Here is a 16,615-nt window from a genome sequence, read left to right as displayed (position 1 = left end):
CTTAAGGTTACTGTTCAATCTGTTATTATTATGCCCCCTAATGGGAAGCTTCCCCTTTCGGTTTTTTTTTTAATGTCGTTTGTATAATTTCTTTATTTATTTGTTTACATATTTCGCCGAGGCGGAATTATAATTGGTTTTAGTATCATCCTTCGCAGCGGAGTTCGGTACCATATCAAACGTCCAATAATACGCATGCGTGTCACATCGTAATTCGTGAAACGACACGGATGCTGCTGATTGGTTGTTATCCGTCAGCTGATCTTAAGTATGATGAAGAACATGGCGGCACTCGGTATGAAATACACGAATCTTCCACGTGGGATGAACACAAAAACGGATGTGGTGAAAATAATGTCCAGACCGGTGTTCTGAAAGGTTAGTGAATGAATTTGAAACATGATTGTTCTTGGAATTGGCTTGCGGACCTCGCCCTTCCACGAGTCTTTTAAAAGACAGGAGCAGCAGTATGTCTATAGTGGAGTCCGGTCCCTATAACGATATACGCGGCGCACCTCGAAGTTTCCCCCAATTTTACCCATCCAGCATTGTCAAACCTCTTTGTCGAACAAATTTCAAATTCATTCAGTTAAATACTGGTACTATTACCTTAATAATGCCTGCTGTTGAACCCTTGTGAACAACATAGTTTCATGAAATTCGAAATTTAAAAACGTTGGCGTCCGGATATTACGCACAAAATCGGCCGAGTGTTCCTATAACGTGGCGCACTTGAACAAATCTCAGAAATTTCCAAGTGAACACGAAAAAAAAAATGTTTAAAGTTGACAAATTTTGATAAATCATTATTATATCCACTCGCATGCCCAACAATGTGTTTGTTATAAATATAGTATTTGTTTTTTAATATATTTTCTTATATAAGGGTTCAACTTCACTGAGCACTTCAAATAAAAATTCGAAAATCTCGCGAAAGTTAACTTCTGTCTTAACTTTGTAACATATAATTGTAGCCTACATGTAGTTAAACTCGAGCTTTATAAACGGTAATGTTGAAAACTAAATTTTTTCACTTACTGCGAAATATGAGGTAAATGTTTTGCTCAAGGCACTGAAGGCGAAAAATCAAAGTGCAATTAAAAGATCTAATCATTTGCAATCGTTTTAATCGGTTGGGATGAGCTACCATTCGGCACTCCAGACTCAAGAACCATTGAGTTTTAAGTAAATAGGTCTTGGAACTAGACAAGGCAATGTAAGAAGCTCCCGTATACAAGGAAAACTATTAGCGGCATATTAATTCAAAGAAAACCACCAAATGCTATGTTTGCAGAGGAGCGCTATAGATAGAGGCTGGCTGACGAGTTCACCTATAAACACCCACACTGACAAATATTTTTTTTAATGCATTTAATAATTTTCCAGCGTCATGCCTTTTTTCATAGCTTTTTGTAAATTTGTAAATTGTTTGGAAGTTAGGAACGTTATTCATATTCATGTTATATTCTGTCTTTATAGTCCGAGTACATTCACCGCAAATTAAATGAATCACGATTTATAAGATACATTTTGGAAGCACCATTAATATGGAATCAATACAAAAAGGCGCTAACTGATGGCAAATATTTCAAACGTTTTGTTTCACAATGATTGTTATACCTGAACATATATGTTTATAAAGTAGACTCAATTAAACATCTCTTACTAAATTTAGTATTTATGGATATAAATTATCTTAACAAAATTACAATATTTACTTTGGAGAAAATATTACAAGGAAATTCTTCATGTTAACACCAAAATCTCTCAAATTGCCAAAAATATACATACATTAAATCACTTAACTTAAAACACACGAAATCAAGCAAACTTTTAAGGAGAGTATACTTTTGAACCATGTCCCAGAATGAACCATGTCCCAAAATGGAATTTGTAAAAAGAAATTGGGGGGGGGGAGACTGTTTGAAATTATTCTTTGGGTTTATTTTAATTGTCATAAATAATACACAGATGACTATTGAATAGTTAGAGCTAATCGGTAAATTCTACCAAATGATGACACCAAAAAAAGACAAGATTAACTTCTTAATGATAAAACTTTCCAGACGTGTATTAAATGTGATCAGAATGAGCACTGTAAACTAAAAACTGCCACATTTCTAACAAACACGATTGTCTACTGACTAATGTCCTGCAAAATTGCAAAAATCCACTTGCCCCACCCTCCAACATACAAGCTGAGGTGTCATTAGTTGACCAAAACACCTCCTTATGTTTAAACATATCTCTGCACAATATGGGCGTGCCCTACTCACACAATCTGTTCTGTGACTGGTTTCAACAATAATATCATCACAAGGATGAATTTTACGAAGAATAAAAACAAGCTTCATGACATCATTGTAACTTTCGGAAGACGACATTTTACCTTTTCAGAAGACATATTTTCTACTACTGTTATTCTGAATGATTGGACGGCACTATAACTACTTTTATATTTAGCCATGCGATATACAGATTAAATGCGTAAATGTTGCGTGCTGCATGCACATATTGCAATTTCAGTATTTGATTCAGATTTTCAAATATCCAGAAATACACTTATTGACGTTTCAATTAAATTCACATCAAGCTGGATAGGTTTTGAAACTATTGTTTCAAATAATTTTCCAGTGCTGGTTGACTAGATTTAAATTAATGATTATATAATACAACCAAGAAATTGACTGGAGCGAGGTTTGAACCTGTGACCTCCCAAATGCCGTACCGGTACTCTACCAACTGAGCTATCAAGCCCGATGTTGGCGGTTGCCCAGTCTGTCAATGTCTTTGATTTGATTTAAATAGAAATTTCAGCATATGCTCATGAGCCAATGTTAGGCCATCACAGTTAACTCCCCAGCTAAAGCAGGTACCCATTTATACTCCTGGGTGGAGAGAGACAAGTGGGGTGAAGCGGCTTGCCCAAGGACACAACATATGACCAGCAGCTGGATTCGAACCCCTGACCCCTGAACCAACCACTAGGCCGCACTCCCACTTGAACTCAAACCTGACTTAATCCAGTATATCAAAGTGGACCTTGGGTTGGTGGACCTGCTGTAGAAACTCCTCCACGATTCGGCCGACCCTCAGCACCGTGCTTTCCTGCCACCAGGCGCCCATGACCTGCAGGGAGATGGGTAGGCCTAGGGCGCTGTAGCCTACTGGGACGGTCAGGGCCGGGGTACCAGCAAAGTTGGCTAGGAATGCGTGCCTGGAGTAGAAGAAGATTAGATTGAAATTTTGGGGGTAGGAGAAATGAATGATTGCACCTGCAGGGATACTGGCAAAGTTGACGAGGAATGAAGTTACTACTGTGAAGAGCCGTGGTTTGAGACTTAAAATCTCGATGAAGAGGATGACCTCAACGTGTGTGATTCGTAGACTTCAGGTCACTCCAGTAATTGAACTCTTCACATCATTTTTCATTTCTGTTGAGCAGCATATGAACCGCCCTCCCCCCCCAATTGTTCGTGTTGGCAAATTGTTGTCTGTGAGCTAAATTATGTGTCCATCTGCAGACATTCCATGAATTGGCATCATCCATGGACTGATAGTGTCAACTATCTTTTGCATTAAACGTTGCTTCCCCATGATTCAGACGGTGTCCAGCCCCACCCCCCTCCCCTTATTGATTTTGCAGCGGCTGGGAAAACCAGCAAAATCTTCCCTAACTTCCATCACGAAATGATCTGTCAGCAAATTTGTTGTCATCTTGTTCCCCCTATTAAAAACTGTGGCAAAACCCTACACACTTGAGCTCTCTCTTAAGTACCTCATGGTGTCGCTGGTCATCTTGGTGTCCGTGAAGCCTTGCTCGAGATATGCAGGGTTGATCTTGGGAGCCAAGATGGCACAACCTGAGAATACATGTAAGATCAGTCGAACAGTACATCATCAAATAGGAGATGACGTAACTTGTCCAAGATGAACATGAGCTCTTCATAATTTGTGCACCAACCAATTGAAAGCTTGAAAATCAAGGCATTTTTTAGTATTCACTGTCCAACAATTTTCCAAAAATAATGTGTTTTTCATACCTTACTACCCCAAAGCTAAGTCCAATCCCTTTTGTTTATTTTTTTTTTTTTATTAATTATTATTTTACTCATGTTCATTAACTGCCACAAAATAATGTTCATAACCCCCCGAAAAACGAACAAACACCCCAACACCCCAAAAACACCCGACAAAACAAAAACTTATGCCGATTTTGTTCTATATTTTACATTTTTCTTTACCTGGGTTCAAGATGACATCCACTTTTTGGAAGATATCCTTGAGGAATGAGATAGTCCTAGTCTTCTGCTGTTGGGCCTGGATGAAATCTGTAATCGTCATGCTTTCTATCATGGACAGAGAGTTGCATTCTCAAAGTACTGTCACAAGCAAGAAAGGGGAAAAACATTTGAAAGTTTAAGTGTCTATTTACAAATGAATTGTAATGATCTTACAAAGTCTCAGCAATTCACAGGTGGGGGGGGGGGGGCTTGTCTATCCGACTATATGACTGGTTTGCTGTTGTCATCAAACATTGTCTTTCTGTGATTTCAAACATGGCATCAGCAAAGAATTTCAAATAAAACGTGTTAAAATGTGCAGCCTTACCTTATGATGAGCTTTCCATGCCGACATCAATCGAAAACTGACAGCCACTCAAGGGAATTTATTCAGTTTGAAGTATCAAATAAAGAGTGCCCACTTCTTATTTGAAAGGTTTCAGGCCACTGACTTGTTGATTAAGCCAGTCTTTCTGGCTTTGCTTGACAAGGAATGCTGAGTGAAGTTTAGCAAGTCATCATACCCTAGTGGATGAACGATGATGGGGATGATAAAGTCAACGTCGTTTATGTTGAAGTTTTTCACTGAAATGTTGATAGTTGCTAGTGAAATATCAAGAAAAGTCTAAATGAAGAGTATTACAACCAATGTTTGGAAGAGTAAGCAGCAATATGTTTGGAAAAGTAAACAAATCCAATTGTTTTGCAACATCCTAGTCGTTACATCTAAATTACACTTCAATCCCACATCATGTCAGCTTTGATTGTCTTAAGAACGCCTTAAATATCCACAGGTTCAACAGAATGTCCGCGACACAGCAAATGCTTTGAGACAATCTCCATAGCCCTGCGACGGTACGACTGTTTGAAGAGACAGTAAATGAAGACATTGAGGGCACTGTTGCAGTAGATCAACCACACCATCAAGAATTCCAGCCAGCCGGGAGGAGCAACCCCTGCCAAGGATTCCACAGATCTACACAGCATCAATGGCGTAAAACATCCGGCTAGTGTAAGGGTGACAACCAGGAATGCCTTCAGGGCTCGATTGTCGTAAAAACTCTGGTTCGTGTTCTGACTGTTGCGGTCGATTCGCCGGGCGTGCTCTCGGCTGATTTTAATCAAGCGGTAATAAACACAGATCATAATGGACACAGGTAATATATCCAGGACTATAAGAAATATGAGACCTCCATATTTACTTGTCATTCTGAGAAAACAGACAGCTGAGGAATCCAAATACTCCGCAGGTATCTCAAATATGAACTGGATACTTATGGAGTTAAACAAAGACAACGCCAAGAACACGAGTACTAGTGCAATAATGCGGTGTCGGCTGCACCAGATTGGGTACTTGAATGGCCGGGTGACAGCGATATATCTCTCAATGTTTAAAAGGACCACCGAAACACTGACATGAAGAAAACTGCCATTATTCCGACTGGCACTAGTTGGCAGCAGAATCGGCCGAAGGGCCATCTATCCATAGCCGAAGCCACGACGCCGAAAGCTGTCGAGAAGCCAATGAAGAGGTCTGAAACTGCTAGAGTTATCATCAAGACCTTGGTACTCTCGGCCAAGTCGGTGACGTGGCGAGTAACAGCAATGGAAAGGAGATTGCCAGCTATGATCAGAACTCCAAGACAGATGATAAAAGTGGTGCGGAAAGCAATGAGAACAGGCGACAGTTCGGAGGGCTCTGTGGACGAACTGTTCATTCTGATGCCTCCAAACAGCACAAATAGAAATGAAAATCTTGTAGGTTCAATATCCGTGTGAAGACGAGGGACAAGTTGTAAACCTGCTTGACCCCTGATAATTTGTTCTTCCAATCAGTTGTAAGTTTCCGATAACTGTAGATTGGAAAAATGACTTCAACTTATTACACACTATAATCACTCGTACTCTCCAATGCAAGTTTAAAAATTAACAAACTTGTAGATGTAAAACCTAGTGTAACAAAAAGGTTGGGTGAGAACAATTTCGCCTATTTGTCTGCAACTGTTTATCTCATGGACTGCTTCCAATTGGAGTGAAAGTGTCCCACTTGGTGTCTACGCTCATCATATGATGCCAGGCAAGTTGCCCAATTCACACAGTTACAATATCACATCTATCTGAGTGATGCTGCATCAGCCACTGTCGCCGTCAGAAAATCAGTGTTCCCAAGTTGACTGATGATGGAGTCACTGAAAGAAGTTGAGTCTGGCTAATGGATTTAAAAGCCTCTAGTCTCAGCTCCAACATGACATGATATCAATCAAGCACTTCCTCCATTAAGTGACACAGCTTTATCCCTATTGTCGTCCTCTGCTTATCCTCTCAAGTACAATAGACTGACGGATGGCCATTTTTCCATTAGCGAAATGGCTTTGTATTCGTAAGTACCAGCAGTACCAGCTTATTTGTGAGGTCATTTCTCTGAAATTCTGTCGTACAAGGTTGACCCAATTAATAATAATAATAATAACTGTATTTATATAGCGCTTTTTGCCAGAGGATACAAAGCGCTGGGGGAGAATGCAACCAAAGCCAGGTAAATGAAGTATATGAACATTATGAGACCCATCAATTTCAGGCAGAGGTTTAAGCCACGTTCACTCCGTTTGTAACTATGTCCCTATCAAATGATAAAACGAGAGGAAATGATGACTTCTTCATGAGTAACTGATGATCAGAACGTTAATTTTTGTGACATTTGAATCATTTCACAGTGGTGTACAGAATTCCTTCTTTTAGCCAGAAACAATCCTGGGGTTTTATTTCTAACACACAATTTTAATTATCAGCGATCAGATATCTCCTTTCTTATAACAAAACCATGATCACATGACAAAAATATCCAATGATTGCCCGACCCCCCCCCCCCAAAAAAAACCCCATTAGACCGACCCTAAATATTTAGGTGCATAGGGTTGGCATTTCAATGTTTTTATTTATTTTATTTATTTTACTCACATTTCATGTATACGTTTTTGAAGTGGGCAATTCCACGGTTACTCACGTTACATTTTTGATGTACTTTCGAGTTTCCTTGGGCTGTAATTACCTTACTGAAAAGGTTTTACTAAAAACCATTATGTGGAGACACACCCCTCCTTATTCCATTTCTTTTCAATTCAAACATTACTGAACCTGTTTGATACACACTTAAGATAATTGGGGGATGAGAAACTGCGCTACAAATGCAAGGAAACGCTGTTATTGTCACAAGCAATGGTTACTTCAAACAAAAAGACTCTGTTATGTATATCAGGTCTTGCACTACAGCTTCACTTTACATAATACAGTGTCTTTTGTTTGAATGCCTAATAATTGACTTACGTGTTCTTCAAACTGGTTCCAGAAGGATTCCTGCAGGTTGCTTCTCATCTCAGATAAGATGGTCAGGATGTGGGCCACTCTGGCTTCCTCCAACTCCGGGATCTGTATGCTGACCACCTCAGCTCCCCGGGATTTCAAGAAATCGACAGCTGAGGGAGAAACATGCATACTGGGCTACTGAGACTTCAACAATTAGGAGGTCCCTGGGACTTGGACATATTTGGTCATTATGAAGGACCCTGGGATTTTGATTTTTGAACATGGTCATGCAACCCTGGGACATAAACAAGGCCCATTATGAGGACCTGCAACACTGGCAATTACTTTGTTATTTTGAGAATTCTGAGAATTTGACAAATATTACGAACCCTGGGACTTTGGTAGGTATCTTTGTTATTTTGAGAACCCTGGGAATGGACTGTTGTGGATTTAGCCATTATGCCCAGCCCACCTTTGCTATTTCTTGCATTCTTTGACCAAGCTACCATGGTCACCTGACTAAAAGTCCCAATCTGATTGGTCAATGCGAACTGTTTGTTTGAAAGGCAGGAGGAGTCAATATAGAGATATTGGGATTTGCAATGACATGGTGACGAGCACCCTCCTGATTTTGAGGAACTGGATTTGTTATTTTGAGAACCCTAGGAATTTGAGAAAAAGATTTTTATTTGTAATTATCAGGATCCTGGGACTTTAATAAATATGTTTGAGACCCTAGGAATTTGATAAACGTTTTTTTAATTAATTATTTAATTTATTTAATTATGACCCTGGGACTTTGATTAATATCTTTGTTTTGGGAATTTGACAAATAGTTATTTTTCAATTATGAGGACCCTGGGACTTTAATACCTCTGTTATTTTGAGAACCCTGGGAATTTTACTACTAATTAATTATGAAAAACATGGTACTTTGATAAATATCTCTTTTTTTATTTTGAGAACGTTGGAATTTGAAAATAGCACAGACGGTACTTCTTTAAAAAATGAATTGTTATTTCAAGAATCTTTGACAAATACTTAGTTAGTGTAAGCACCCAAGGGATGTTACAAACATCTTGCAAGCTTGGAAGTGTTGCAGCTTACATATGCTTTGGAATTTCATTATTAAATTTTCATTCTGTTAAAAATCCCTGAAACACTGACATCAGAAACAAAATCACACGCATACCTTTTTTACAGCATTTGACAATTTCTAGATCAGCGTGCTAAAAGGAAGAAAGAAACACAGAAGGCACAAGTCAAAAAATAAGATGAGAAATCTAAGGAATTATTCCAAGCAAAGATCAGCCTATAGGGATATCTTATCAGAAGACAAGACAATACATGGACCAAGACACTCAGAGAATGACTCCCAAGAAATGCCAGCAATAAGAATAGGAAATTCACAAAGACACACCTGGAAGAAATCCCAATAGATCCCCAAACGGAAGCCCTTGAGATCTGGCTCATCAAATCCTGTCAGTTCCACAGCCGGGGGGTCCATGGGGAAGTCGTCATGGGGTGACAGCCCGGACATTAGGGCTAGACAAAAAACAAACAACACATACATATTCCAAATTATATTGTGCCAAATACTGCATTACTTGAAAGACTCAAATGATAAAAAGTAGGAAAACACAACTTGAAATGATGAGCAAAGATTTCATTAGACACTGATTCAAAAGTACCTTTCGTTTGATTTTGAGAAACAATTTCCAAAATTTGATTAGTATTACACATTTTAATTTTTGATTAGTATTGGCAGGACAAAATTTTGACCCTAAAAAAAGCTATCATACCGAAGTGTGTGGTCCTCACAACTCCAGAACAGTAATGTGTGTTAGCCGTGATCGCGTTTCGGGGAATTGTTTTTTAATTGTTAATAGGGAAATGAGGATAGAATTGTGGGGACTTTCTGCTGTCCCCACATCATCTTTGGTCCCCATAATAAGTATCGCTCATAAGGTGTGTGGTTCCCAGAACTACGGAACAAGTATGTCTGCTCTAGTATTACATACATCCCGAAGACAGACACACAAAGAGAGAACGACAGCTTCTTTGTTGTCCTCGAATGTACATCTTTTGTTGAAAATGGTCCTCGTGAGTTATGTGTTTTTCTGTGTAAAGTCTTATATAAATCTACTCCAGCATGTTTTTCACATGGCAATACTGACCATACGTGATAGCGGCATCCCTGACACTGGTGCAGAGTGGTCCTTTGGCACCGACAGAACTGAAGGGAACCGGTGATCCGGACCACGAAACCCGGCCGAAAGTTGGCTTCAAGCCAACCACGCCGCACAGTGTAGCTGGTATGCGTACGGATCCACCACCGTCTGTACCAAGGGCCACTGGACACAGCCCTGTGTTAGCGTGTAGAAAGGGGAAGTAGGAGACAAAATAAAATAATTGTACTACAAAAATCATGAACCTCTTTAACAAAAGACTGCAAGTCATCAAAAGTCATCGCAAGTCAAGCACAAGTCATTGGCAAAGGAATGCCTTTGCCACAGCTTACTTGATTTTAACACAATTCATTTTACTTGAAGGGACACTGGATTGACGTGGGATTTGAAATAACTCAATTGTGATGATGAATCATAACGACTTGTGATGACTTGTGACGTCTTGTGATTATTTGAGATTGACTTGTGAAGAGAACAAACAAACAATTTTTTTTTTTATTTAAGAATGTATGTTTTTATTTACAACAGATTTGTAGTCATGTCACAAGCCAAACTTACCTGCAGCTACAGCAGCAGCAGAACCGCTTGAACTGCCGCCGGTGAAGTGGTTCACGTTGTATGGGTTACGCGGAGTGCCATGGTACCTGAAATGTCATGAATAATGTCCACCGAATTTATTCCAAATTAGCTTTGAAGATATTTACCTGTTAAGTTTTGCACTTTGCAGAATTGATAAAAATGATCTGCATTTCGCAATATGTTTTTAAGTATACTTCAGGAAAGAGAACAGGCCTTTTATAGAAAAACAAACACATCATGGAGGCAGTGACGTATACTTTGTTAAAATATTTCACAAGTTTCCAGATGTGTTTCTACGTGGGCCACTCTGTTTGCAGATTTACAAATTTGCTTTTAATTTTAATAGAAGATACCTTTATTTTATTTAAACATCATATTCATAGGGTTGGAATATTTGATTGTGTATTTTCTAAAGAAATTCTGGCCTTTGTTTTCTGTTCAAATTTCTCAAGATTCAAAAAGTTCAAAAAGTTGTTCCAAAACATGTGCATCAAATTGATCATGTTGCAACCATGTTGATTTTTTCCCATTCAAATCAATGTAACCAAAGCGAGGCTGAAAGGAAAAACAGTCTGGTTCCTTTTTGTACAAAAAAAAATTATCATTTGACTGTTTTTGGATACAGGGAACATGACTGTAATGGTGGCATGATATAGGTGTATCTCCTTACTTGCTGATGTTGATTCCAGTGGTTCCCATGCCATTCTCCTGCATGTTAGTAACACCCAAGATAATGGCTCCCTTAGCCCTGAGCCGACGGATAGGCTCCGAGTCCTTCTCACTGAGTGAGTGGCCAAGAAAAGTCGATCCAAATCGCAGATGGTGAGATGCCTAGGAACAGTGTGCACAACAAGTGATAAATTCTTCGTCAAAAAAGAGATTCATTACAAGACTCAAATGCTACTACTTCCCTGCACTTACCCACTTGGTGATTTTTATTTGGCCATTTTTGAATCTAACTCACTAAATATCTCCTTTTTTTGTAATAAAAAGTTTCCATCAAATAGATTTTGTGGAAAACTTGTCGCACTCTGGTCCCATAAATGCAGTTTGATGAGGTATATTTAAAAGACAATTATATAAACTTGACAATTCAAATAATCCTAAAAAGGATAAATACATTATTGTGTTTAAGTTTTGTAGATACAAAAACAGTGAGCATTATACCTGGCTGCGGACGACAAGTGACATCATGTGGATTGCCCTTGACATCACAGACACAAAGCAATCTTTTTTTTTTTTCGGAAGAAGCACAAAGAAACATTTTTCAGTGGAAAATCAACAATTTCTTAGTCTGTAAAACGTTAAGAACTTACCACCCTGATTTCATCTTTGACTCCTATAGGTATGCCATCAAAGACTGACAGTGGCCGCCCGTTGGCAAACCGCTGAGTAGATGCTGTAGCTGCCTATCAGAGAGGAACAAACAAACAAACAAACAAACAAACACAGTAAAAGCAAATCTGATTGGTTGACTGGTATTGGTCAGTTCACAAATCAGCCAATGGCCACATGCGTTGGTAACACCGTCATGTGGTGAATTTCCTCCAGCATACAAATAAAACCAGCTTATCATCACAAATTGGAGATTGATATTACAGTATCCTGTTGCAAGGGGAGAAATTAATAAAAAAAAAATCGAGCCAAAATATACAATTATGGGTTGACCTCCCCCCCATGGGCATTACTGAAATTTTTACTAACTTTCCTACCCTGATACATAGATAAATCAAAATTATAGAAAAAGTGAAGTAAAAAAAATACTTGTATGCATAAGCTGAAATTATAATCAGTCTTCAACCATTTACCAAAAAGTGTCCACATTTTCCCATAGTTTGTACTTTTTTGGGCTGAGAAGTTTTTGTGTCTACATGTAATTTCAGCCTCTGTGCCAAATCTCCGCCCCCAAAAAATACAAAAATCAAATCTTAGAAACCCTACACCCCCCCTCGAATGCCGAGATGAGAGGCTGGCTGAAGGAATGGTGTACTTATGACACAGAGATCCCATTTTCTACCTTTCGAATTTCTTCCGGGTTGCATTCCACAAACGCCCTTAGTTTCGGCTCCACTCTATCAGAACGTTCAATGGCAGCTATGGCCTTTTCTGCAACATCACTTGGAGTGAACTTACCTGACCTACAGAATAAAAAAAATGTAATTTATGCTACAAAAAATACAACTTTTGTTTGATTTGAAAATTAATCAAAATAATTTTAAATGATTCAAAACTTTATAACAGTTATATTTTTGTGTAACTGAACTGGGTACAAAAACACATTTTTGCCAAAGAAAATTTGTATTTTGGGCAATGATTTTGAAGGGTGGTAGCTGAAAATGTTTTAATCAGGAGGCAAATAGAAAAAAGGATTTTGCTTTCATTATATGCGTAACTTCGATCAAAATGTGCAATGAATAATAGATCAAAAGGAACGTTTAAGGAAAGATTACCACCACCTGAATATTTTTACTAAATTAATTTTTCACTACATTTTGTGAAAATACCAATATTTTTATTCAAGTCCCATAAATCCATATCCTCAAATATTAATGCTTTCAACTCTTTCCAGCTAAATAATCAAGTCTAAAAATTGGATAAATCACATCTTTTCTGACCTATTTTCACACAGAAGAGATTAAGAATGACGGATTTTCATACCTGTATCCTTCATAAAAATCCGAAATCCCTTTGAAGCGGAAGTCTGATTTCGGCCTCTTATCCCCTCTCTTCAGTAGGGCATCCAGGTCCAGAGGGCCAGACTCTTTGCCAGCTGTACGCCCTTGCCATCGAATGAGAGGGTAAAATGTAGGCGGATCCTCCATTAGAATATCACGGAAGATAAACACATTTGCCATCCTAAAATTAACCAAAAAATTATGGTGCTGCATAAATTTCATTTTTGTACATTTCATTTGAACACTGTAAACAGAAAATGCAAACCAACCATGATATTATATGATTTTACTTCCATTTTGGGCAGAATATGGTACTTATTGTTTGATTTTCTACCCGAGGTTCTATATTTACGGTCCACAGAGAGAAATTCTTGGCAACGGGAAGGGGGGGGGGGGGGGGGGGTGTTTGCTACGCCCTATTCTATAATAAAAAAAAAACAAAGACTAAATGAAACATACTGCGTACAATGTCAAAAACTTGTTTAAGACTCAACAGATGATATCTCTATCTCGCAAGATTGTAAATGTGCTTAAAAGACCCACCCTTTTCAAGTAGCATTTAAAGGGAATATACATCATTTGCTTTTGCTGTAATTTTCAGAAATGGATGGAATTGGGGGGTTGGAAATATAACGCAAATATAGTTACACTGACTTTTTGGAGGTTTTGGGTTCGAAAATGCTATAAAAACCAAGAAAAACGATCATTTTCCTGTAGTCTGGTTCCCTGACTCCATATAAGAAGAAACAGAGCAGTTTACATACATTGGGGAATTGTAAGGTCAGGGAACCAGTCTAGCTGGCTCGTACCCGTTCATAGGTTCGTAATCGATTGCAGACAAGTGCAATGGTCAATTGGGGCCAGTATTTGAAAAAAAGCCAGTTGTTTCCAACGCTGATCGGCCGATCAGCGTTGGAAATTGATACAAAAATACCACTTTTCTTGAAAATGACAGTATACCAGGTGCCATAATTTTACAGGATGCTTTAGACTGTCATTTACCAACATCCTATTAAGGTATTTCGCAAAAACTTGGTAGTTTTATTTTCCGATGTTAGCAAATGTTGTATATTCCCTTTAAATACATTTATTTCTCATGTTGTATTACTGTTTCTTCTTCATGTAATTTTAATTTTTTGTTCTAGTTAACTTTTTTTTCCTCCTTTAGCATCTCATTTAGGTGGATCTGACTGGCACATTATACATTTTCTATATTATTATTATATGAATATAAAATATGACACCATAAGGCAGGCCTTATGTATACTTAACCAGCTGCCAATTTATTTCATTTTTTTTGTGAATGCAATTTTCCAACTCACCGATTTATTTGATCTTTCAGGCCTGTAGCTCTTCCAACAGTCTAGACATAAACCAAACATATTCTGTTACCACACGTTAAATTGTGGAATTGTGAATTTAGTTTGATGAAGTACATGCATGAAGCTTTTTTGGCATTTGATTTTGAAATTCAATATAAAAATTCAATTTCTAGAATTCTATTGTATTATTTCAATGAAAAAAAGGAATTTATGAGCTTTTATGTTCCTTGTTTTATTTCTGTTATTGAACACTGTTGGCTGCAGTCAAATTTGGGAATTCCCTTCCATGCAACATACAAGACCACAAATACAGACCTCGAATAGAAACCATGAATACAAAAACAGTACCTGCATCATGCCATATCTTGCATTCAAAACTAAAACTCCATGACCTCAATGTTTATTTTCCTAGTATAGGCCCTACCTGTTTATATCCAGGAAGAAATGAAGTGCATCACACTGTGAACTTTAAGCTATTTGAATACAATGCACATGTATTTATACTTTTGTTTGCTGTTGGATGAACCATGATACTATAGACTCTTTGGAATGTATGCGGACTGCAGTGTAATGTCTGGTAAACTGTAACTGATTAGAACTCGCACTATATGTACTATAGAAAAAAAAACTTGAAATCATGACCTTCACAACAACATTTTTGTATTTTTGTCTGTGTAAAAATTATCTATTATATTTATATGTTTCTATGTAGTCAACTTTTTTACAGAGCTTGAGGAATCAGTAAATTACCGATGTTAATTGTTTTTGACCTTTAATTTGGCTGAATAAAAGTTTTATATCTTATCTAATCTAACAGATGTTAGATTTTGTTTGAGTAGTAAATGTCACATATTTGGTTGAATAAAAACAATACAGAGTCTATATTTCCATTCTCTGTGGCTGTTTCAAAATTTAGAAAAACATTCCAGGCAATAATTTAAGGCTCACACCCCCCCCCCCCCCCCCCCCCCCCGATGCCCCCAACCCCGAGACCAATTGCCATCATGACAACAAACCTTTCTAAACTTGAATATTTACCGAATCAACAAGGTTGAAGACAACTTTAGCAACATTTCCTGGTAAAGTTGGTGCTCCCTGTGAAGGAAACGAAAATTCACTTATTCAGGCTGAGCAGAACCAAACCATTGGAAAAAACTTTCTCTGAGTCTGGGAGGACTTTTTAAATAAAATGTCAATGCACACTACACAACAAATAGAGGTATATTTCCTCTTCTCTCACAAAATGACAGCACTACTACGCACAATGATTTGGAGGATGCTTGATCCTATTATTTACTTGCAATCAAGCAGTCTTTTGGCAGTTTTTTTTAATGTTTGCAAAATGGTGTCCATACTTTTGAACTGTGTATAGAGGAAACTAATTGGTCACCTTGCTCTGAATGTTATAAACCACAGGCTGGTCAGGCACGCCTGGTTCTCTCTTCCTGAAATTCCGCTTGCCTCCACTTCTCCTCCAACAAAACAGCCAGAATGCAATCCCTGCAAACCCTCCAGCAGCTAGCGTCAGCGCCCATGGTAAATGATCCATCTTGCGTTCCATATTGCCCCAAGCTGTGAGAAGGGCCTGCCTGTTGGGGGGGTGGGGGGGGGTGGAGGGGAAGTACAGAGTAAGAATGATGATGAGGTCCATAAAGGGAGAGCTTAAAAGTTGGAGCATTTGAAGCATTCAACTGGGAATGTTAATTCTTATGAATAATATGATTTTCAGTGAAATGTCATTTTTCAAAACTAAGCCTACAACCTTTTTGAATAACACACAAATCTGGAAGGATGACCCAATGTCCAAAAACTAACAATGTCCAAAAACTATAAATTATAATAAAATTAAAAACTGAGCAGAGATGACCAGATTTTCAGATGGGTCAGTCAGTCAGATGAGGGCAACCCAACAATTTTTTATTTTTGCTTTATACAGCTGTTCCTTCTGTGCATCAATTTATGGGCAACCGTGTGTTCCATATAAATCCACTTTGAATTTATTTAACTTTTAGTTACCAAATTGACGACTTTAAGAACTTCGGTACATCATAAAAAGACGCCGGCAGGGTTTCCAATTATTGAGGAAAATTTGGGGGTAAAATGACGATGACAACGGCAAAACACAACACAAAAATGAAGATGGTGATCACTGTGATGTACTGCAAGGTGCGCTGAATCGCGCGGCACCAACCGTAAACCATGTTTGAAAATCACAACTTCTACCATGTCTGTTAACCCCCACTGACAAACTGTTTAAAATTTAA

At 38.2% G+C, this 16,615-nt stretch overlaps 1 protein-coding gene across 1 annotated transcript; it reads right to left on the bottom strand.

The window, feature by feature from the left end:
• Positions 1 to 1,922: 1,922 nt before the first annotated feature.
• On the bottom strand, positions 1,923 to 16,385 carry LOC119739342 (fatty acid amide hydrolase-like). The gene is given in 17 exon segments (XM_038214236.1): positions 1,923 to 3,217; positions 3,779 to 3,863; positions 4,245 to 4,361; positions 4,364 to 4,382; positions 7,608 to 7,756; positions 8,779 to 8,815; positions 9,007 to 9,131; positions 9,764 to 9,952; positions 10,334 to 10,419; positions 11,025 to 11,185; positions 11,671 to 11,763; positions 12,372 to 12,492; positions 13,013 to 13,210; positions 14,352 to 14,392; positions 15,390 to 15,446; positions 15,742 to 15,940; positions 16,368 to 16,385. Coding segments are annotated over 16 exon segments (1,848 nt in total). The 5' UTR covers positions 15,913 to 15,940; positions 16,368 to 16,385; the 3' UTR covers positions 1,923 to 3,018.
• Positions 16,386 to 16,615: the final 230 nt, after the last annotated feature.

This window comes from Patiria miniata, unplaced genomic scaffold (assembly GCF_015706575.1).
Source record: "Patiria miniata isolate m_02_andy unplaced genomic scaffold, ASM1570657v1 HiC_scaffold_30, whole genome shotgun sequence".
NCBI classification, from domain to species: Eukaryota; Metazoa; Echinodermata; class Asteroidea; order Valvatida; family Asterinidae; genus Patiria; species Patiria miniata.
The sequence above is the reverse complement of the archived record's forward strand: the minus strand, read 5'-3'. Positions and strand labels throughout refer to the sequence as shown.